The sequence below is a fragment of the Myotis brandtii genome, unplaced genomic scaffold (assembly GCF_000412655.1).
Source record: "Myotis brandtii unplaced genomic scaffold, ASM41265v1 scaffold125, whole genome shotgun sequence".
Classification (NCBI taxonomy): Eukaryota; Metazoa; Chordata; class Mammalia; order Chiroptera; family Vespertilionidae; genus Myotis; species Myotis brandtii.
In genome coordinates, this window is record NW_005354385.1 from 12724619 (window position 1) to 12745222 (window position 20604).

The 20604-nt window shown below is 42.1% G+C and overlaps 1 protein-coding gene across 6 annotated transcripts in view; it reads right to left on the reverse strand.

Annotated features, from left to right (window-relative positions):
• The window catches only part of RBMS1 (RNA binding motif, single stranded interacting protein 1), a 222449-nt gene that overhangs the window by 11025 nt on the left and 190820 nt on the right, over positions 1 to 20604 (reverse strand). For 4 of the 6 annotated variants that reach the window (XM_014534114.1, XM_005859360.2, XM_014534115.1 and 1 more), the window contains exons 5-9: positions 18564 to 18721; positions 16496 to 16575; positions 3048 to 3163; positions 2164 to 2213; positions 1944 to 2037 (exon numbers count right to left, since the gene is read on the reverse strand). In XM_014534114.1, the coding sequence (XP_014389600.1) occupies positions 1944 to 2037; positions 2164 to 2213; positions 3048 to 3163; positions 16496 to 16575; positions 18564 to 18721 (498 nt within the window). The remainder of the gene's footprint in view (positions 1 to 1943; positions 2038 to 2163; positions 2214 to 3047; positions 3164 to 16495; positions 16576 to 18563; positions 18722 to 20604) is intronic. The other 2 variants (XM_005859359.2, XM_005859361.2) reach the window with 1 other exon arrangement.

The following is a 20604-nucleotide window of genomic DNA, read 5'->3' on the forward strand; positions in this document are numbered from 1 at the left end:
ATTTTGCAAACAATTTAAGGGAATCACAGAAAGACCACTTAAAGCTCATCTGCTGACCCTACTAGGCCCCTGAATGGATGGGGTTAAGAATCAGTCTTTGAGGTTATGGCACTGAGTGTAAGGCAAATGAAAAAAATTCCACACGTATCTTAGGAAAACACAGAATGCCTAAGGAAAAAAAAAATCAGGCCTTTAAAATGAAATGTTGTTTCTAGTTAGGCCTATCAAATTTATTACAAACACTAGCCTTCCTGATTTCTTAATTCTATGAAACAGTTCTGTGGGCAAAATGTCCAATGCTTTTATAGAAAAGAGGTGGTAGGGAGATGCATTAAGAATTATATCTACAGCAGTACACATTCAAATTAATATGCACAATCTTTCATTCGCCTGAGAATAAGCTTACTTGTGCCTATTTTTAGTAATATCCATAAATGGCAGAGGGCTCCAAGTTCAGATAGTTAAGAGAAGACTACCTTTCAATATCGGAATTGTTAATTAGGGAATTGTTAATTAGGGAAAATGCACTAGAGCAGATCTGAGTTTTACACAGGCAAAGAGAACACAGAAATCTTAAATTCAAAATAATTAGAGAGGCATTAAATGAGTGAATATTTTGTCCAGCAGATTGAAACACCAGCATAAGTAACATAACAACCCGGAGAGATAAAAGAAAAAATAAGAGACAATTCAGGGAAAGGAGGAGGAAAGAACCTAAAAGCTGAGGGAGGCTGTGAATGCGATTTTAAAATTTCAGTTTTAGTGCATTTGATCACTACTCTTTGTTATTCAAAGCTACTTTTATGTTTTTAAACAAAACCACCTTTATGATATTGCTTATGCTGACCAATCCATTATTTTTCCAAAAAGTATAATGAATATATTCTCACCAGCCAGCTAATCCTGCACATTAATAATGACGATAATCATTGCTAACATTTATTGATTGCTAATGATATGCCAGGATAATGTGCCAAGCTCTATACATAGTCTCATCTAGTTCTTATGACAAGACTATGAGACAGAAACTATTATTATCCCCATTTTAAAGATGAGGAAACTGAGGCTTACAGAAGCAAAATAAACAGTTATTAGACACTACAACCCCCTAACCCCAGAAATCAGGACTACAACATCTCATTCCATTGTTTTAAAAACAAGAATACACAAGAGTTTAGTTTAGTCATACAGGATCTCAACAGTCAACAAAAGAGAACTATATTCCTACATGTCTGTAATAGAATTCCATTATAATGTTCCTGTCTGGGCCAGTGAGGCAACCCTATTAGAGAATTCTGCTAAAGAGAAATTGTATGCACACACTGGGTGCTCAAAGAACAGAAGCTAAGCTTGAAATAAAACCAAATCAGTATTATAATAAGGTGCTTAATGAGATCTTGGTTCTAAGTTGGGAATTTATTTAATATATAAGCCTTCTCACAAAAATAATGTAAACAGGGAGTGACCTCCTTTTTTTTTTTTGCCTAAAATTTCACTGTATTACTCATTTAATGTTACCTAATAGAGACACATCTTTATTTATTAGCATGTTTACTTGCTATTTTGTTAGCTCCTGCTGATGAAGGAACAAAGGCAAGTGTGCACACCTATTCTATATTTCGCCTGAAGGCAATTCTCTTCAAGCTTTAATTTCTGGGACATGTGGTGTCCAACAGCAGGGCTCATTGTGGAGGAAGTACTGGGGTTCATCCCAATTCTAAAATGCTAAGATTTCAAGGACTGACAACTGGAAACCATTTTCGCATTTTACATTCTCTTAGACATAAAAAGTAAATCACTCTGTCAAGTAAAAAGCAGCTTATTCTAAATTGGTATCCAAGCTACATAACATTTGACTTAAATTGCATTATAAATGTTCAAAATTTTAAGACACAAAAATGTAGCAAGTTCCTGTATTCTTGATGAATCTTAATGGTACAAACCTGGTAGGCAGATACAGGAGATGCAAGATAGGGTGCAATAGAAGTTTGAGTGATCATTCGGTTTGTAGCAATACTGTATGGTGAAGGGTAAAATCTAGAACAAACACAAAAGCCTTTATTAAGTAATCCTTTAAACAGAGTATTTCACGGAACAAACGTCTGATATTTTCCACCTTTACATTTTCCCTCAAGCCATTATGTATTTATCTTAATGACATACCCGTTCTGTATAGCAGCTGTGGTTGGGTCGTAAGTAAGTGTCATTCCAGCCTATGGAAATGAAAAGAAAGAGAAACATCTGCAAAGGCACAATTAAAAAATGCCATTTCTTAGAGTCAGGACAACATAAAACAGTGATGGTTTAATAGCATTTGATAAAAGTAGGAGTTTCTGTTAGACAAACACAGTTATAAACTCAACATGAGAATTAAAGCTCTAGATCTGCACTGTCCCACATAGTAACCAATAGTCACTCACAGTTATTTAAAATTAAATAAAAAAATTGATCCCTCCAGCATCCAAGCTACATTTCAAGTGTTCAAATAGCCACACATGGCTAGTGGTTATCGTTGGTTATATTCCAGAACATTTCTACTGGATGGCATTTCCCTAGACATTCTTGAACCAGTATGTTACTTAAAAAAAACAACAAAAAAACAATTCATTGAAAATAAACATGGAGAAAGGAAGGTCCAACATTTTAATTAAGGAACTGAGCTTTCTTTTTTGTTAAATAAAGAACATTATTCAAAAGAATTAGGGAAAAAAAAATATCCCTCAATGACAAATATACTATTTATTTTAATAATGTTATTTAGAATGACTTTTGAATAGTTATAAATGTAAACCTCTCAGAATCCATGGCATTTGAAGTGCTCTTTTACTTGATGTGTAGTAAACATAGCTGTTTCTACCATCTATCTGTCCATCTGGAGAATCGTCCCTCTCTTAGCACCATTTCCACTGGGAAAGTTTTAATTCGACATCATGCAGATTATGGCACCTATTTCAGGAGTGTGTGGCCAAGTTCAGATGATGCTTGTGTAACTAGTCACAGATTCTCACAATCATACACACACACTAAAGTTTCAGGAAAGAACTTACAAGTCTCACCTCTCCTTCTCTATGCCATGGTCTTCCATTGGGGATGTATTTGTTGGGGTTCTGTCTCTTCTTCTGTCCTCCATCCGCAAACTTACACAATAAAGGTTCTGTCGGAGCTGAATACACAGGGAGAAACATTATGAAATCAAACTTATGTGTGTATACGCATGACAATGTGACTGAATTGCTTCTTTAACAGCAGCAGTGTGAGTGCTGTAAGGGAATTAATAGAACACTTAAAGGCAAAAGTTTGCTCAGACCCTTATAAGATTATCCACTGGCGAAAAATCTATTAATTATTATTTTCAAACCAGAGTGTAATGAGAATGTTTAAACAGCAATGCTGAGGACGCATAAGAATGATTTGATTCACTTCTAGCATTTCTTTAAGTGTAGATACACATTTTAAAGGTTTGGGCCCTCTCCAATTCCACCTCTATAGACCTCCAAATGTAAACACGGTTATGTCATCCTCTCCTCCCCACCTTAAAGGTTCCCATAATTCCTCAGAGAGGCCTTCACTTCCCCAGAAGAAACACGTTCCCCTTCTGACCCCTCACATGTATTTTTATTCATCCTGTTTATAACTACTGGCCAGTGTGTTGATTTGTTTGGTGTCTATTTCCCCTCAAGAGTGTAAGCTCCACAGGGGCAGTGACATCTGTTCTGTTCATCGCTGTATCCCCAGAGCCTAAGGGCCTGGCATGTTATGGGTGCTTATTACATCTTGGTTCAGTCAATGAATTTGTTTGGTTTTGGGATACAGCATTGAAGACAGCTGTTGGGAGAAAGCCAAAAACCCGTGAACACCCTATGTCAAGGTTTTTCTGTGTCTGTAATCATCCCAGTCAGTGTTGCTTTACTCTACGTTCACATCCTAAGATGACCCAAAGAACAACTCAAGAACACAGGAAAGCAAAGGATGCAGGGATACATACACATGAGCTAAAAAGACAGGAGAGAGAGAGGGAGGGAGGGAGGGAAGGAGGGAGAGAGGGAGAGAGAGAGAGAGAGAGAGAGAGAGAGAGAGAGAGAGAAGGGGCGACGGCAAAGCTGGCCACCGTGACTTTTCTCTGCCTTTCTAGAATGGAAACAGCAGTGTATTCCTGAAAATGGTGTATGTTTCTGTGTGTTTCTCGTTAAGGTAATAAAGGCAATCACACCTTCCTGTCTGGCTCTCACATTCCATCCTTTGTCTACTACAGAACTGTGATTACTACTTTCAAGTTCTATCTCAAAGTTAAATAACCATGAAGAGAAAAATATTACTTGTGGAAAATTTACTCCTTTCTCCTTTGCCTCTTATTATCCTAATTCATCTCTCATTTTATATCACTATTACCCACCCACTAATGACAGGGTGGAAGCAATAGTGTCTCTCAACACTTCTCTGCCAAAGTACAAAACATAACACAGAATCCAACTATAATTCCTTCTCGGGGGCTGTCCAGGCTGTAGTTTGGCACGACCTCCTCCTCTCCCCCATGAGGCCCACTCCACAGGATGTGGGGGAATGTGAGCTCACTTCCGAATGACAACTGTGCTGTGGGTACTAGGAGGTGAAAGCAAAACCATGAGGCATCTGGTGAGAATCCAGGAGCCTTGGCCCTACCTTTCACAAAGGGGTCCTTTGTTTTCCTTCTGACTCCAACCACACCCCAACTCCCCCAGGCTCACCTGAACAAGGAACTTCCATGTAAGGCAAACTGGGTGTGATGGAAGATGGACTGGGGCCAAATCCTAGACAGTAGATGAGCTACACTCTTTAGTCTTTTCAAAAAAAAAAAAAAAAAGAAAAAAAGAAAAATATTGGCTTTTGGAAATTTCTCCCCTTACCAACAATCACAGAAGGTAAAGTAAATGGTTGCAATGAAGCAAGAGAGCTTTCCCATCACTGATGGTGCTTTTAGTTCTACAACTGGGCCATAGAGGGGCAGAGGGAAACTGCTAGGGCCAAGAGAACACAGACATTCAAAGCAAAGGAGGGGATAAAAAGCAAACCCTGCTGAGATGAGAGTGTCTATGGCCTCAGATGTCTCACCTATGACTTCTAAGGATAAATCAAGAACGTAAACAACAGAAGCAAGATCTCACTCTCCCCAGATCTAGAAAGGTCCTCATGGCCCTAAATGTTTTCTCCAGTGACATCTGAGGTTTTAGGATTCTGCTTTCCCATAACCTTGGAGGGCAGGAGAGAGCTAATAAATTCTGTGGTTGTTGGCACTTTGTGCAACCTCATGTTAAGAGGATGCTTTTATCTAGAGGCATTATAAAGACTAGCTCCTGGACTGAAATTTAACTAAAAAAATAAAAAAAAAAGTTTGCTTGGCATGGAGAATAATACAAATGAACCATTTTCTTCCATTAGCGTCATTTCTTCTAGAGAAAGAAGGGGACCAGTTGGACTCATTTGGAAGTTCACTACAGGCTGCTTAGCAGGTAGGCGTGAATAAAAACAGCTGGTAGCAATCCCTGGTGAGTGCTGAAATGCCACATTTGTTCAAAGGCCGAGTGTCCCTGAAATTTTTTTTAGTGCCCACTAAGTTTAAGGTATAGTGTTAAGAACTAGGGATACAGTGGTGGGTAAAATAGGCTTGCAGTCTAATGGGGATTAGAGTGTACCCAACCTTATGGAAACCCATTTACCATTTATGACACAGAGTGCTGTTTTCAGAGATTTTATTTTTAATAAAAATGCCACCCAGAAGCGATATACTTGATACAGGAACAGCTCCAGTTCTTCTTCTTCTTCTTTTTTTTAAACTATGTTTTTATTGATTTTAGAGGGAGAGGAAGGGAGAAATAGTCTTTTTTTTTTAACTATGTTTTTATTGATTTTAGAGGGAGAGGAAGGGAGAAATAGGATAGAAATATCAGCCGCCTCCTGCACGCCCCCTACTGGGGATTGAGCCCTCAACCTGGGCATGCGTCCTGACCAGGAATTGAACCAGCGACCTCTTGGTGCATGGACAACCCTCAACCAACTGAGCCATATCTGACGGGCGCTCCAGCTCTTTTACAGCTGTTGATCCAGGTGCTTGGATGACATTATGAGAAACAGCTTAACCCTATAAATCCTCGATGTCTTATTACAAAGACTGTACCAGGTGTTCCAGGAAAGCAACTATGTGGAAATTTCTTTAAGACACTAATGCTATCATTAGGCTGAGCAAGGGTTAGATGATTTCAGTTAGAGTTTTGAAATGAAAAACAGACACACACCCAGATCTATCATGATCCACTTGCTAAGTGTATGTAAGCCTGTTACAAAATGAGAGATTCTTATTTGTCCTGTGGCTAATTCCAAACCAGGGAATAGTCTTTATGTTGCTTGTTTTTTGGAGCCTAATACACAGGTTCCAGGTATAAGATGGGGAGACACTATGCCATGTCAGTTTGTTCTACAGACCAGTCCTTCAGGTGGCCTCTGATTGCTCTTTATAGAAGGGACATATCCAGGAGGGCTGACATGCAGAAAAGGAGGTGCCATGAATACCAGTGTATGACTGTGACCAATAGGTAAGTTTGGGTATGTTATGTTAAAAAAATTAGTATGAACTGTCAACCCGTAACTTCTTTATGGTCACCTTTCTAGATTAGCAACTCTTTACCTTGATGCCTAAAAAATAATTGCAGAAAGTTCTAACAAATGATTTATGATTTTAGATGTATTCCTGCGTTAAGGTGATATAAAAAAGATAAAAAGTTGTCCCTAGTCAATTTATTTTACCAATTATGCAGATTGTGTACCTTAGATTTTACCCCAATCAACAGTCTGTAAAATATAAACTGCCCTAGACAGCGTTTCCATCAGCATGGAAAACCAGCCCACTCTTCCTTTTTGATAAAGTGAACTACTTTCAAAATCTTCCTTTAAAGATTTCCACCTAAGCAACCATTTTTTATTTATTTTATTTTTTTGGTGAGATCTTTCAGGTCAGATTCTCTTCTTCGTTTCCAAGACAGAAAAGTTACTTGCTTGTTCATCAGAACCAACAGGAACACGTACCTCCAAAAGTTTAACTACTGTCGCATAACCTTCAGCAGGCAATGCCACACAGGCAAACACTGACCTGACCCCTACTGGCCCCTCTCAAGAGCCTCCTGGGGTAACTGCATTACTGGGCTCTCCAACGTGCCCTCAACAGGGCTTTGCAAGCGGGATGATCTACAAATGTCTGACTGTGTGGCACTCCCATACCTCCCCTAAAGGACGATGAGCCATCTCGGTGATCCCCACGATGACTCACTGCACATCTCCACCAAGATAAGCTTCCTTATCTCTTTTGAAGCTCAAACTCTGCAATGATTTATGCTCAAATATCTTCCCTTGATACCCACACTAAAAACCGCTTCTAAATTGCCTGCTATGACTAAGCACCAAGCTTCTGATTTGCCCTCCTGGGAGTCCTCCTCACGTCTCTAAGTGCTCGGAGGACTCAGTCCTCTGTGGTTCGTAACAGAGTGGACCTTTTTCTCGCTGAGTTCTAACAGCTGGAGAAATGGCTACTTCCAAGCTCCCGTTTTTCTAGGTATGTAGTATTTTATCCCAATCAGCATTCTATAAAACACAAACAGCCCTCGATAGAAGCTTTTCCATCAGTTGTAGAAAACTAGCCTACTCAGCAAGTATAATTAGCTTTCTTCCTGATGCTGGTGCCTACTTTCAAAATTCCCCAACTAACAACATGCAAGGAACTATCTGGGACTTTTCTTTTAAAAACTCAACCTAAGGATCTAATAAAAATGACTATTCATTTTTTCCCCCGGTGTGTGCGCGCCGACGACATCCCTCCCAGTTTTAGCCCCTAGTTTCTAACCATATCCTGCTGCCCCGCTCAACCACGACTCAGAGCTACAGATTCTCTCTACAGATGCCCATCCTTCCACACCTCTCGGTAGGTTTCCACCTGTCCTTTCCTGACTTTATATAGTGCTTCCATCTCCCACTCAGCTTTACCTGGCAGTGAAATAACAATTTAACAACATTAAAGTCAGTTTAAGTAAAAAACAAAAATGTAATCCTTCCCCATCACTCTAACATTTTACTATTCTATGTTTACTACTTTTCTAAGTCTACATTCATTTTTTCATATTTGCAATGTTTAGATCCTTTTCTTCTACCATTTCCATTGTGGACCTTTCACTACCTTTTTATAGAATAATTAGTAAATGGTTACATAATGTGCTATTTGAAAAGGGACTGCATATAGTTTCTCTGTTATTGTAATGCTGTGTGAACATCTCTGTGTATAATTTATCTCCCCAATCTCAGTGCCAACAGCCACACAGGTGGTCAGATTGTACGGTGGTTGGAACACTAGCTCTGGATTAGTCTCCCTGGGGTTTGCATTGACTAGCTGGTGACTCTGTGTAAGTTATTTAATATTCCTGGTTTCATAATCTGTGAAATGGGGATAGTAACAGTACTTATTTCAAAAGATTGTTGCCATTAACATATAAAGTGCTTTGGCCCTCAATGCACATCAGCTATTATTATTACTGCTACGAAAACAGGAGGAGCTCAGATTTTAATAATGGTTCCCCCTCTTGCCTTTGAATTACTAAAATAACTTCTCAGGAGAGGGGCTGGGTTCAGAAGTTATACGCTGATGTGTTTTCCATTGAGATTTCATTCTGTGGGATTTAACAAGCTGGCGAGGGTTGCTGCCTTGGCTCCACATAGAACAGAAAGAGTGTTCGAGCTGTAGTTAAGGATGAAGTTACTGGCAAATATTCTTTAGAAAACAGTTTCATAGTAACATCTATATCCTCCACCCAAGATCCTTATGTTTTAATAACATTTTTCTCCATTTCTTATTGTTCCTCCCTCGGACAACCTGATAGCAAAAGGGGGTAAAACTGATTCGAGCAATCTGTTGCAGGCTGGGTGTGATTGATGGTGACAATGAAGCCAGCCCCATCATAAGCCTGGCATAACAATCAATCAAACATTTCCAGCTAAAACACTGGCACCTTTCCCGCTGTGGTCCCTTGTCACTTTTTAAAAATTGAATTTTCCTTCCTTGGAATTTTAGATCTGCAAGAGGGCGCTCAGCCCATGGCCACCCAGCACGCTGGCTTTTGTGGCAGTGACTGCTCGTAAGAGTGCAGCTTGGAGAGCACATCTCACCAGTGCGTGCATTTACACTCTGCTCTACTGTGCACACGGGGTGAGGGACATGTGAGCACACCCCAGTCTCAAAGGTACGATCACATTGTCCTCAAAGTACTAGGAGATCGCACATGTCTTTGTCCTACAACTGCCAAAACTTTGTGTGTTTTTTTACAGAATAAAACAATGCTTAAGACCAACATTCAGAGAACAAAACGGGCAATAAAAACCCTTGAAGGATGTCCAGTCTTTTTACTAGAGTCGTAATTTTTCTTCCAAACATTACCTTTTCTGCTTCCTGGCTTAGGACAATGCCCTACTACTATCACCTATACATACAGTCATGAAATGTGGTCAGAGCAGTTTCTAAGCCCTGCTGGGCACACACCCAATCAGAAAAGTCAGGGTAACATAGAAAGCAGACGTAAAACAATCTTTGGATGGAGTGGGCCAGCAGTCACACACATAATTAATTCCCTAGAGTTCCTCCATGATGCAGACAAAGCTTGGGCGACGTGGCGGAATGATCCAGCACAATACTGAGAATCTAGCCAGCACTCCCATACCCAGTGACTGCACACGCTTTATTTTTAACTCTCTGCCCTTAGCACACAGGAACCTATTCAGACTCCATTAATGTCATGGAAAGGTCCAGAAAGAGAGATGGTGGTCACACTGCCTCCTGCAGCACTGAACTCGTGTGTGGCCTTTGTTCTTATGAACATGTGTCCCCCCCAGAGGCAAAAATAGTAGGTACAGGGCCGGCAGCTCGAGGAGAGCTCAGCCAACAGGCATGTGCCTCAGCTTCTCAGAGACTGTACTTTCTGCTAGGAAGGTACTGGATTAGGAGTCTTTAGACACCTCCCTGAATCACGGCCACGAGTGACAGTGTTTTTGCCTTGGGGATGTCTCCTAATTTGGACATCAGTTCTATCCAATTAAAACTTCCACCCATTGTTTCTTTTTGTGAATCCTCAGCCGAGGATATTTTTCCCATTAATTTTTAGAGAGAGTAGAAGGGAGGCAGGAGGGGGAGAAACATCGATGTGAAAGAGACACATCCACTGCTTGCCTCCCACTCGTGCCCTGACAGGTGCCGAGGATTGAACCTGCAACCCAGGTACCTGCCCTTGACTGGGAATTGAACCAATGGCCCTTTGGTCTGAGGGCTGACACTCATAACCACTGACAAAACCGGCCAGGGCCCCACCCCTCGTTTCTGACGCTCACTTTGTGGGAAACTGCCACCATGTTAATGGTCCATAACGATAGAATATTTATCAAGTAAGTATTAAGTAGTTATTTCAAACCTCTACGGAATTTACCTAGATTTTCCCACAAAGAAGTCGTTAGTTCTTTCCCCTGGCTGGGGACCTTCTCAGCAAATCTGACTTCCTGGAAACCAGCTGCACTCAATACCACAGTAAATCCAAATACAGTGGGGCCTTGACTTAGGAGTGTCCCTACTAACGAGTTTTTTGAGATACCAGCTGTCTCTCAGTGGATTTTTTGCATTGAGTTGAGAGAGTAATCTGAGTTAACGAGCTCCTTAACGAGCTCGGTCTAGGAATGAATTCAACTCGTAAGTCAAAGCCCCACTGTAAAGCAGTGGTTCTCAACCTTGGCTGCACATTAGAATCACCTGGGAATCTTTTTAAAATCCTGATTTCTGGGCCTCATGGAGGATTATTTTTTTCTATTGATAATGTGGAGGATGAGGCCCAGCAATCAGGATTTTAAAAAGATTCCCAGGTGATTCTAATGTGCAGCCAAGGTTGAGAACCACTGAAATAAAGGATGAGGCTTCAACATTTTCAGGGGAAAATGAGAGACTGGGTGGGGAAGGATAGAAGAAAAGGCCTCACGAGCAATTATTTTTTGTAATGTAGATTTGAAGAAGAATGTGCTATAAAAAATGATAAAGCCTCTTTGAAAATATGGTCACATCAGACACAAAAGCTCCAGATTTTTAAAAACCAATTTCAGAATACAGATCGCATTAAATTTGTGACGTGAATTGTGAATTTTTACAGAACTGTACGCATGCACTGCGTTATATAGCATGCCCTGGGCCAGGGAGGGGCATGTCTGGCACGGGGGAACCCAGCCACACCACTCCGGGATGAACAGTGTGTTGGCAGAGGGATGGGAAGCATAGGCGAGGTGACAACTCATGTGTATAGTCAACCTCCTCCTGCTTAGCCATCTACAGGCTTTCTTAAGAACGTCACAGTCAAGATGAGTTCACTGTACAGTTTGCTAATTTTCATAAAGTGTCTTTTGGGGACTGTGTTGAACATGGGTTCCTTTTCTGTACTTGGCTGCAATGTCACAGGCAGCCTGCCAGTTGTGCAAGAACCTGGGTACTCTGACAGAAGCCATTCGGGGAATTCTGCTTCTGCTGGCTAAACACCTCACATCATCAAATAAACCACCCTCTGACCATATTTATGAAATGTTATGTCTGCCTAGCAATGAGCCTACATTATTTAAAGATTAAAGTGAAGGCTCACTCAATGTACCCTGGCCTGACAATATGTTTGTTTTCGGTTGGTTCTACTGAAAATAATGTGCCCTCCATGGAGCAACCCATGTTTTGGAGTAGCCACTCAGAGGTCCCCAGCCAGAGAACAGCACCTGAATGAACAGACTGGGCATTGAAGATAATCCTCATATTCTATACACACAAAAAAGAGGGGGGGCGATACAGAGAAGTTGGAAAGAGTTTCAAATTCTGTTGTGGGTTCTCAAATCCACTGGGGACTTGTTTTTGGGAAAAGCTGAGTTCAGTGGGACAGTGTGCTTTCCAAGTTCCACAGTGTGCATTTCAAACCGCTGCCGAATGTAGTTCAGCCTTGTTTATATGCAGAAGGGTATCCAAAAAGGCCCTCAAAAGAGTCATGCCTATTGTGATGAGCTCCATAGGAAGAATGCTTAGACCCACTTGGTAACCTATACTGTTAAGGGTGATGCACAGGCGTCCTGTGCCTGGCACAGAAGCAAAACTAACACACAGCCCCTGCAGCCAAGGAACCTGTAATCTAGTTGGGAACCAAACCAACACACAGAAAAGATCATTCAATGTTAGAAAATGGCACAACATTAAGTTCTAATTCAGAACAAAGAGAATGGATTTGACCTCACAGTTGCCCCCCACTAAAGTGATGATCTCGCTGTAAAAGGAATTGTCTGTTTCTTGTGCCTCGTCTGACACTTGGCACACCTTAGAAGAAACGATTTTCTCCTAGTTGTAAGGTACAGAGGCTCCCACAATCATTCACATGTGGTTTGGAAATCCAGGTCTTTTTTTCCTTGAATGGGTGTGACCCATGATCTTCAAACCCACTTCAAAGAAAACAGTTAAATGATACAACCATGGAGTCCTTCAGAGAAAAAGGAAACCATCCAGCCTCCACCCAGGACACTCTGAAATCTGTTCCACTGGAAGAACTGGTAGATCTTATCTCAGACTGAAAACAACGTAAAAAAAAATGTGGGCTGGGACGGTTCTGTTCTTAACCTTCCCTTGTCCCATGCAAGGATAAGCTGAGAAAGCAAAGAGGTCACAGGTGGGTGGGAAAGCAGCCCTTCAAAGAACGAATACCACAAGGCTCTGTGCAAGGATGGCACGGAAGTGAGGAAAACACCAGGGTGCAGTGCCCACAGGGGTTAGTGAGGAGGCCCCATAGGACAGGGTTTGCAGAAGATGCCCGCCTATGAAATGTCTCCCTTGTCTCTACTTGGTTGAAGGGTAAAACATTCCTATTTATTTTATTTTCTTTCAATTCAGGTGTTGTTGATGGAAGAAGAAAACCAACTTAAAAAAAAAACAAAGGGAAGTTCTTTCACAAGGCTGAGTTCATTGGAATAGTTTACTTCTAGGTCTTTTAAAATATATTTTTATTTATTTCAGAGGGGAATGAAGAGGGAGAGATAGAAACATCAATGATGAAAGAGTCATTGATTGGCTGCCTCCTGCATGCCCCCCACTGGGGATTGAGCCTGTAATCCGGGCATGTGCCCCAACTGGGAATGGAACCATGACCCTTGGTTCATAAGTCGATGCTTAACCACTGAACAACACCGGCTGGGCTACTTCCAGGTCTTATAGTTTATGCTCCAAACCTGTGCCTGTGGCAGTCCAAGCTCACATACAGCCACACAACCTGTGTGCTGTTAGGTTTTAGTACAACAAGATGAATGTAGTCTGTGGTATCACATGTACTTACAGACAAGGTTCTATGAAGTGAGTGAGACTCAACTGGATATGGAAAATTAAAGTGAATCCCTCATCACAATCAGCAGCCGTTCAGTTAAAGATGGAATGATAGCAGAATAAATACTGATACCAGTTAAACTTCTGGTTTGTGGTCAGCCACTAGCATGCTAGCTTGTAAAACAGGTAGTATTGTCTTAGTGAAGAGTCTAGCGAAATTTATACAAAGCCAACAAACATTTACTGTTGCTTAGTGTGGTCTAAGTGCTATGCTGGGTATGAAAACAGAAAGATGAGAGAAGTTTCTGCCTTAGAAGACCTTCCAGTTTAATGGACTAACACATGTAGACATGTTAGATGCTATGATACAGGTGCGTGTTCTTGGGGTGCCAGGCAAACAGGGGGTGACCCTACTGGATCAGAGAAGGCCCTCCCAGGGGGATGCAAGCCTTGCACAGTCTTGAAGGGCGAGGGGGAACAGCCAGGTTAAAGGGAAGCAAAGGGACCCGAGAAAGTGGAAACCACGTACGAGAAATGAAGCAGCATGATGTGTTTGGAATACCATTTCCAGTTCAATGATGGAGGAGAAATAGTGAGGCTGGGGACAGAGGGAGGCAGGACTGAAGAATGAGGCAATGTCATCCTAGGAATCCTGACGTGCCTCTCGGAATCCTGATCTTTCTGCAAGGGGAATGTGTGGGGAGGACTTTTAGCAGTAAAGTGACACAAGGCCTGTATTTCATGTAAGTCTCTCTGGCCGCGGGCAGGGATGACACCTGAGCAAAAGGGCTAGAAACAGGGCAGACAAGCAGGAGGCCACTGTAATGGCCTAGGGGAGAGGGGAGGGGTTACACTAGACAGTGGTAGGAGGGATGGAGGGGAGACAGTAGATTCTGGAAATAATCAGGGTGAAAATGTAAGGACTTGAATGACTTTGTATGTGAGAGATGAAAAAGGAGGGGTTGGGGGTGCCCAGGATAGTCAGTCCTGGGTTTCAGGTTCAGGTGCCTGGGTAGATACTGGTTACACTCCCGGAGGTAAGGAAAACAGGTAAGAGGAGCAGGATTAGACGGGAAGAGGGGCAAGTTAAATCTGAAGTAGATGAAAGCAAGGTGAGTGAGGCCAGCAGCCTGAAACTCAGGGGAAAAGCCAGGATAAGCGACGAGTGTCGGAGAGTCACTGGAATGGAAATAATAGCTGAAAGCTTGAGTGGATGAAATCTAGCAAAATCATGAGCCAAAAATGGAATAGAGGGAAACACTAATAATTAAGGAGCAGAGGGAAGAAAACAAGCCCACAAAAGAGAATGAATTAATGTGAGATGGGAAGGAACTGGAGAGACAGCTAAAACTTCAGGCAGAGGAGGACACATTTCAAGGATGAGTGAGGGACCAGCAGTACCAAACCCAGGAGGCAGACCAACCACAGAGAAGACAGGGAAGCCTCCAGGTCGGACCCCTGGGGGTAAGTGTTAGGGTTGAGTTGTGTTCCCTCCATACAAAAGCACCCCAGAATGTGACCTATTTAGACATAGAGTATTTTTAAAAATGTGTTTATTTATTTATTTTTTATTGAATTCATTGGGGTGACACTGGTTAACAAAATTATACAGGTCTCAGGTGTACAATTCTATAGTACATGATCTGTATATTGCACTGTGTGTTCAGCACCCCAAGTCAAGTCTCCTTTCATTTCCATTTATCCCTCCTATACCCATTCTACCTCTCCCCATCCCCCTTAGACATAGAGTCTTTAAAATTAAAATGAGGTTCTTAGGGTAGACCTGGATCCAATGACTGGTGTCCTTATATAAAGGGGAAATTTGGACACAGAGACAGACAGACACGCACATAGGGAAGATGGTGTGAAGAGGCAGAGGGAGAAGATAGCCATCCACAATCCAAGAAGCAAGGCTGGAACATATCTTCCCTTCCAGCCCTCGGAAGGAGCCAGCCCTGCTGACACTCTGATCTTGGACTTCCAGCCTCCAGAACTCTGAGATAATACATTTCTATTGTTTAAGCCAACCAGTCTGTGGTACTTTGTCACGGCAGCCCTGGCAGACAAATACAGTAAGTCTACCACAAGGAATTTCAGTTGCACACTAGGGGAAGAAGTCAGATTGGAGAGAGTTGAGGTGGGCATGAGAAGCGACAAAGTGGACCATGGTGTTAGAAGGTTTATGTGGGGAGGAGTTAGAGAAGGCTTACTTTATGATGGGTGATCTCAATTTTATTCATCAAATAGGAAGGGAAGTCATCTGCTTAGCCTGGGTTTGAGAGTGAGAAGGGGACTGAGCAGGATGAAGAGCTGCTTCTAGGGAAGGGTGAGGAAGCTGAGTGAGGACCAGTGACCCTGAGGGTCTGGTCAAGCTGGAGACAGCCATTCCCTGCCCGGAGGTAACAGGAGCAGTCAAAGTGGACTGCTGTGGGATTAATCCATTTCAGGATTCTGCCACGCCGGTGTGACCATGGTATGGAGTACAAGGAAACTGAGGATGCTGCTAAAGCAACGGTTTTAGTGTTCAAAAAGTGGGGACCAGATGGGATGGGAAAGAAGGACTGATAAAAAGTGAAAATGGAAGAATCCCTTTGTATGTCAGATCCAGTTTAGTGGGAATGATAGTGTGATGTTGGGATGAAAAGCTACAGGCGTGCGGTGTTCTTGGTCACGACACCACCAGGCAGGGCAATGGGAGGAAGTGGACAGGAAGGCCATAGGAGTTGAGGTCCAGATGCTAAGGGGCGGCGGAGGTAACAAAAGCAGAAGCTGGGGTAGAAAGAGTCACAGTCCTCAGCCGTGTGACTGAAGGACAGGTTTGTTGAGGGTGGTGATAAGGTGGATTAGAGGATGGCTTATGCATCAAAAGAAGAGAGGCTTCTTAGGGCTTTACCAGTCAGAGAGATCCTGAGTGCTGGGCCAAATTCCATTTCTATTTAAACAACCAAAGTCTGCAGAGATGAACTTCTAAGTCCTATTTGTAGATCCAAAGAAATAAACTTTAAAGAGCTAAATGAGTGGGGGTTTTTTTTGGTCCGTTGACATAAGTCATCATGTGTTGAAATTGTACATGTATTATATAACAAAAGAACACTGATAACATTTTAGACAACATACCAGAAACTCCGGGTGGTGTCTTAATGAACTTCCCATTAAAATGACCAATAACAGCTTCACACTTTTCTGTTGATTCCATCCTATATTTATATAAAAATAAAACATAAATAATTAGTTTTCATGTTGTTCTGGGCATGTGAATACATTTACAGGTTCAGTGAATACAAATAAAATGGAGCAAACATGTGAATAAGAAGTGGGTTTATCCAGCTTTATCTAACTGTGGCTTGTATACTTCTACAGTAAAATAACTATTAGAGTACATTCTGAATCACAAAAGAAAAAAACAAACTGTATCTAGATTGTTTAAGACCAAGCATACCAAATGTATAATTTTTATCTACTTGTTGGAAAACTGACATTCAATACACAATAGCTTTGTTAGTCATGATATTAAACTAAACACAAAAAAATAGTTTAAAACACGAGTGTATTCACTGTTTGCTAGAATATTTTAAAGATGGCCTTTCCCTTGACAAGATCACAAAATGAAAAGACTCAAAAGATTCTATAAGATCCAGTGTCAATCAGAGGATGTAGAACCTTACATGGTTTTTGTATTTGCTTTAAGTTTAAAATTAAATTTAAGTCAATTATGTACCTTCCCTTTAATCTTGGCTTTGGAGGCGTAATTACAGGATGGAGCCTAACTTTACAACTTATTCTTCATCATCTGCAGGGGCTAAAAACACTTGAGAAACATTTCAGGGGAATTAAATGATTCTGACTTAGGGTTCTTTAATGGAAGAAACACTGAATTATCTATTCAAAAGGCGCTACTCTCCCAGACTACCCAGAGTTACACCCAGGTTTTAATGGGTAATAATAGTTTTAAAAAGCAGAAGAACTTAATTGGATTCCATCTTTGGGTACAGAAATAAACTACTTGATCTGCTTTCAGAAGAACACCCACAGAGGTGACAAGTTTTAGATGGCACCAAGCTTTTCATTGCTTCACGTGGATCCTTTTAGCCAATCAAGTGCACACTGGAGAAGCTAGCCTTAGTGACTTTTGGCTGCAGAACATCTTATTTCTATTATAAAATTATCTGGCCTAACAGAAAAGGCAATGGATTAAAAGCCAGAAGACCTTGCTTTATTACTTGGCAGCCCAGTGACAATGAAAAAGTCCCTTCTTTGCATCAATTTTCTTATCTGTAAAATTGTAAACAATGCTTGCTCTGTTATCTCACAGGTCTGTAGGAGAACATGTGATTGACCTCAAATCAGATAATGTATTTAAAAGTAAAATGTCAGCAATTTTTCCTCCAGAATCCAAAGTAGTACTTTAAGACATATAGACATTATCTGTTACTACACAGTATTAAGTTCCTAAATAATGCACCATGTAAAATAAGTTTTTGTACATGGGCTTTCAGATTAGAACTACATAACAAATCAAACCTCCTTCTAATTAAGATTTTTCCTTTGGAAACCAAATTAACTACTACACCGAAGTATCCGTCCTAGGGAGGAAGGGACAAAAGTTAAGATGAAAGGAGTGACCGCACTTTAGATCTATTTGTAACATTTTACTTCTTCAGAAAATAATCTGAAGCAAAATTGTAAGATGTTACCATAGGTGTAACAATTGGTGCTTACACAGATGTCATATCATTGATTTACTTTTTTGAAAGTTTGAAATATTTTATTTAAAAATCTAAGGATGTCATTGATTTTATTGATGAGTCAAATTTCTATCAAATGAGAAAAATCATACTGATTTCTGTACAAAATTTAGGAGTCGGAGATTGCTATTTTGAAGAAGTTATAGACATCCTGATCTAATTAATAAAAATATTAAGGACATACACTTTCAGAACTATTGCTGTTATAATATTTCCTTGCCCTGAGTCACTAAATATTAGTGTCCTCAGGTTCAAAAATATGAATAAACTTCCAAAAGATTTGGAAAAATGCAAACCAATATTTACACACAATTTAAGTTCATGGTGCAACTAGTTCCCATTATCCTGGCTTAAATTCTCTTCTTGCTCAATATTTATTTCCCAGGAAACTTAGCAGAGCTATGGTTGTTAGCATAATAAAAATAGGAAATCGTGTTTACCTAGCAAAGCCAACGCCACGACTTGTACCACTGGAATCACGTAGTATCCTTGTAGAAATAACTTGTCCAAATGGTTTCAGCATGTTTTCGAGTTCCTGCTCATCCATGGACAGTGGCAAATTAGAAATATATAGGTTGGTAGGATCTTGTTCTTGTTGCTAAAACGGAACAGAGAATTGTCCATTACTTCCCAATAGAAGGTTAGATATGTTAACACACCTACTTTTATTGAGCCACTCTCTTTGCTCGGGTAAGATCATGGGAACTACAGAATACTCAAGTCGCCATGGACACTTGAGAATAGGATCTGAAGCCTGGACAACCTGTGCAGGTCAGACATGATCTGATGGAGGCTTTCTTAGCAGATCTGGAAGTGGAACTGCTGGCAGGGACGTGGAGCTGGAGAGGATCCCCTCGTGGAACCACAAGTCTCAGCTGTTTGTGGTGTTCCCAAAAATAACCAGCCTCTGCTCTACTCCTATTTTTAGGAGTCCATTTCAGGCCACTATTGCGCAGAAGGCGATTACTGCTAATCATTCAATCCGGAGGCACATGTGGGATTCTGGACCAAGTCATCCAAATCCCCTCCTCTGCTCCATGACAGAGTCCTTACTACTTCTGAGCTGTGATCACCATCAGGAAAAGGAGAGCTCCGAAATGAATGACAACAACAAAAAGAAAACGCAAAGGCATACAAAATGATAAACTCTAGGCAGATCAGATTTTAGAATCTGGGTAAAATTAAACTCTAGAACAGATGGGGGGGGGGGAAGGTTGCTAGGTCCTTGCTACTGAAAGAGGGACACAGGGGCTAGCAGGGATGCAATTACCTGTGTGCATAATAGAAATGCAGAATCCCAGGCCCCACCCCAAATCCACATAACCAAACACTGCATTTTAACAAGATTTCTAGGTGATTCATTTGCATGTGCAAGTTTAAGAAGCAATGATTAGGTCATTCAGGTGATTCATTTGCATGTGTTGCATGTGCAAGTTTAAGAAGCAATGATTAGGTCATTTCCTATTCATCTTTCCTTTGTTGAGGTAGAATCAGCTAAAACCAAAGATATCCATACTAATAATCCATACTAATAAAAGGGCAATATGCAAATTAACCATCACTCTACAACAAAGATGGAGGCGCCGGCCAGAGCCAGCCAGAGCGGGCGGGACGCTTGGCTTCCTTCGGGTGGGACGCCCCAGCCGGCCGCCGACATGCAGTGGGCAGCATGGGTAGAGAGCCGGTGGTCTGCAGAGAGCCTCTGGACGGGGGAGGCAGGCCGGCGGAGGGCGGCCTGTACTCCCCACATGGTGGCGGCGGCAGCCATGAGTGCACTAAGCGGAGCCTGTAGGCCAAGCTGAAGTAGCGCCTGCAGGCCATCAGCGCCGAGGAGTGGCTGCACAAGTCCCGCCTCCTGGCCCAGAAGGTATGCGATCGTAGGGACAGCCACTGTGGCAGGCCAGATTGACGTCCTCCTGGACATTCCACGGGGGTTTGTGGATCTGTGCAGCTGTAGGTTTCCGGTGCGCGCACCCTCTCCTCCCCCCTGGCGTGAGAATGTCCCCCAGCGCGCTGTCACCCACACGTGCCTGCAACAGTCCTGGACCATGGCGCACCCGCGTCCAAGTTTCCCCCTCCCCTCACCCCTCCGCCACACTTCCATCAACTCCAGCATGCCTATGTTCCCCACAGGACATGTGTGTGTCCCCTCCGGCACGCTCACATCCTTTGGAGAGTGTCTGGGTGTTCTGGGTGCTGGGGTTGGGCACCTGTGAGATGACAGTGAGAGGGCTGAGTGGTGATGTCCTGTTCCCGCAGAGGCCAGTGCAGTGAGGAGATCACCTCTGTGGGGCTAATGCAGATGCTGAGGCGGGAACAGGTGTGGGCAGACACACCTGGTGGGCGTGGGCGGCCCTCGCTGAGGTGCCTTTGGTCAGCATTCAAGATCGGGAACCCAGAGGAGGCGAGGAGTTCCGTTCTCTCAGTGAAACGGTGGGATAGTCGGGGCGACTGCAGAGGAGGAATGTGCACTTTGGGTGC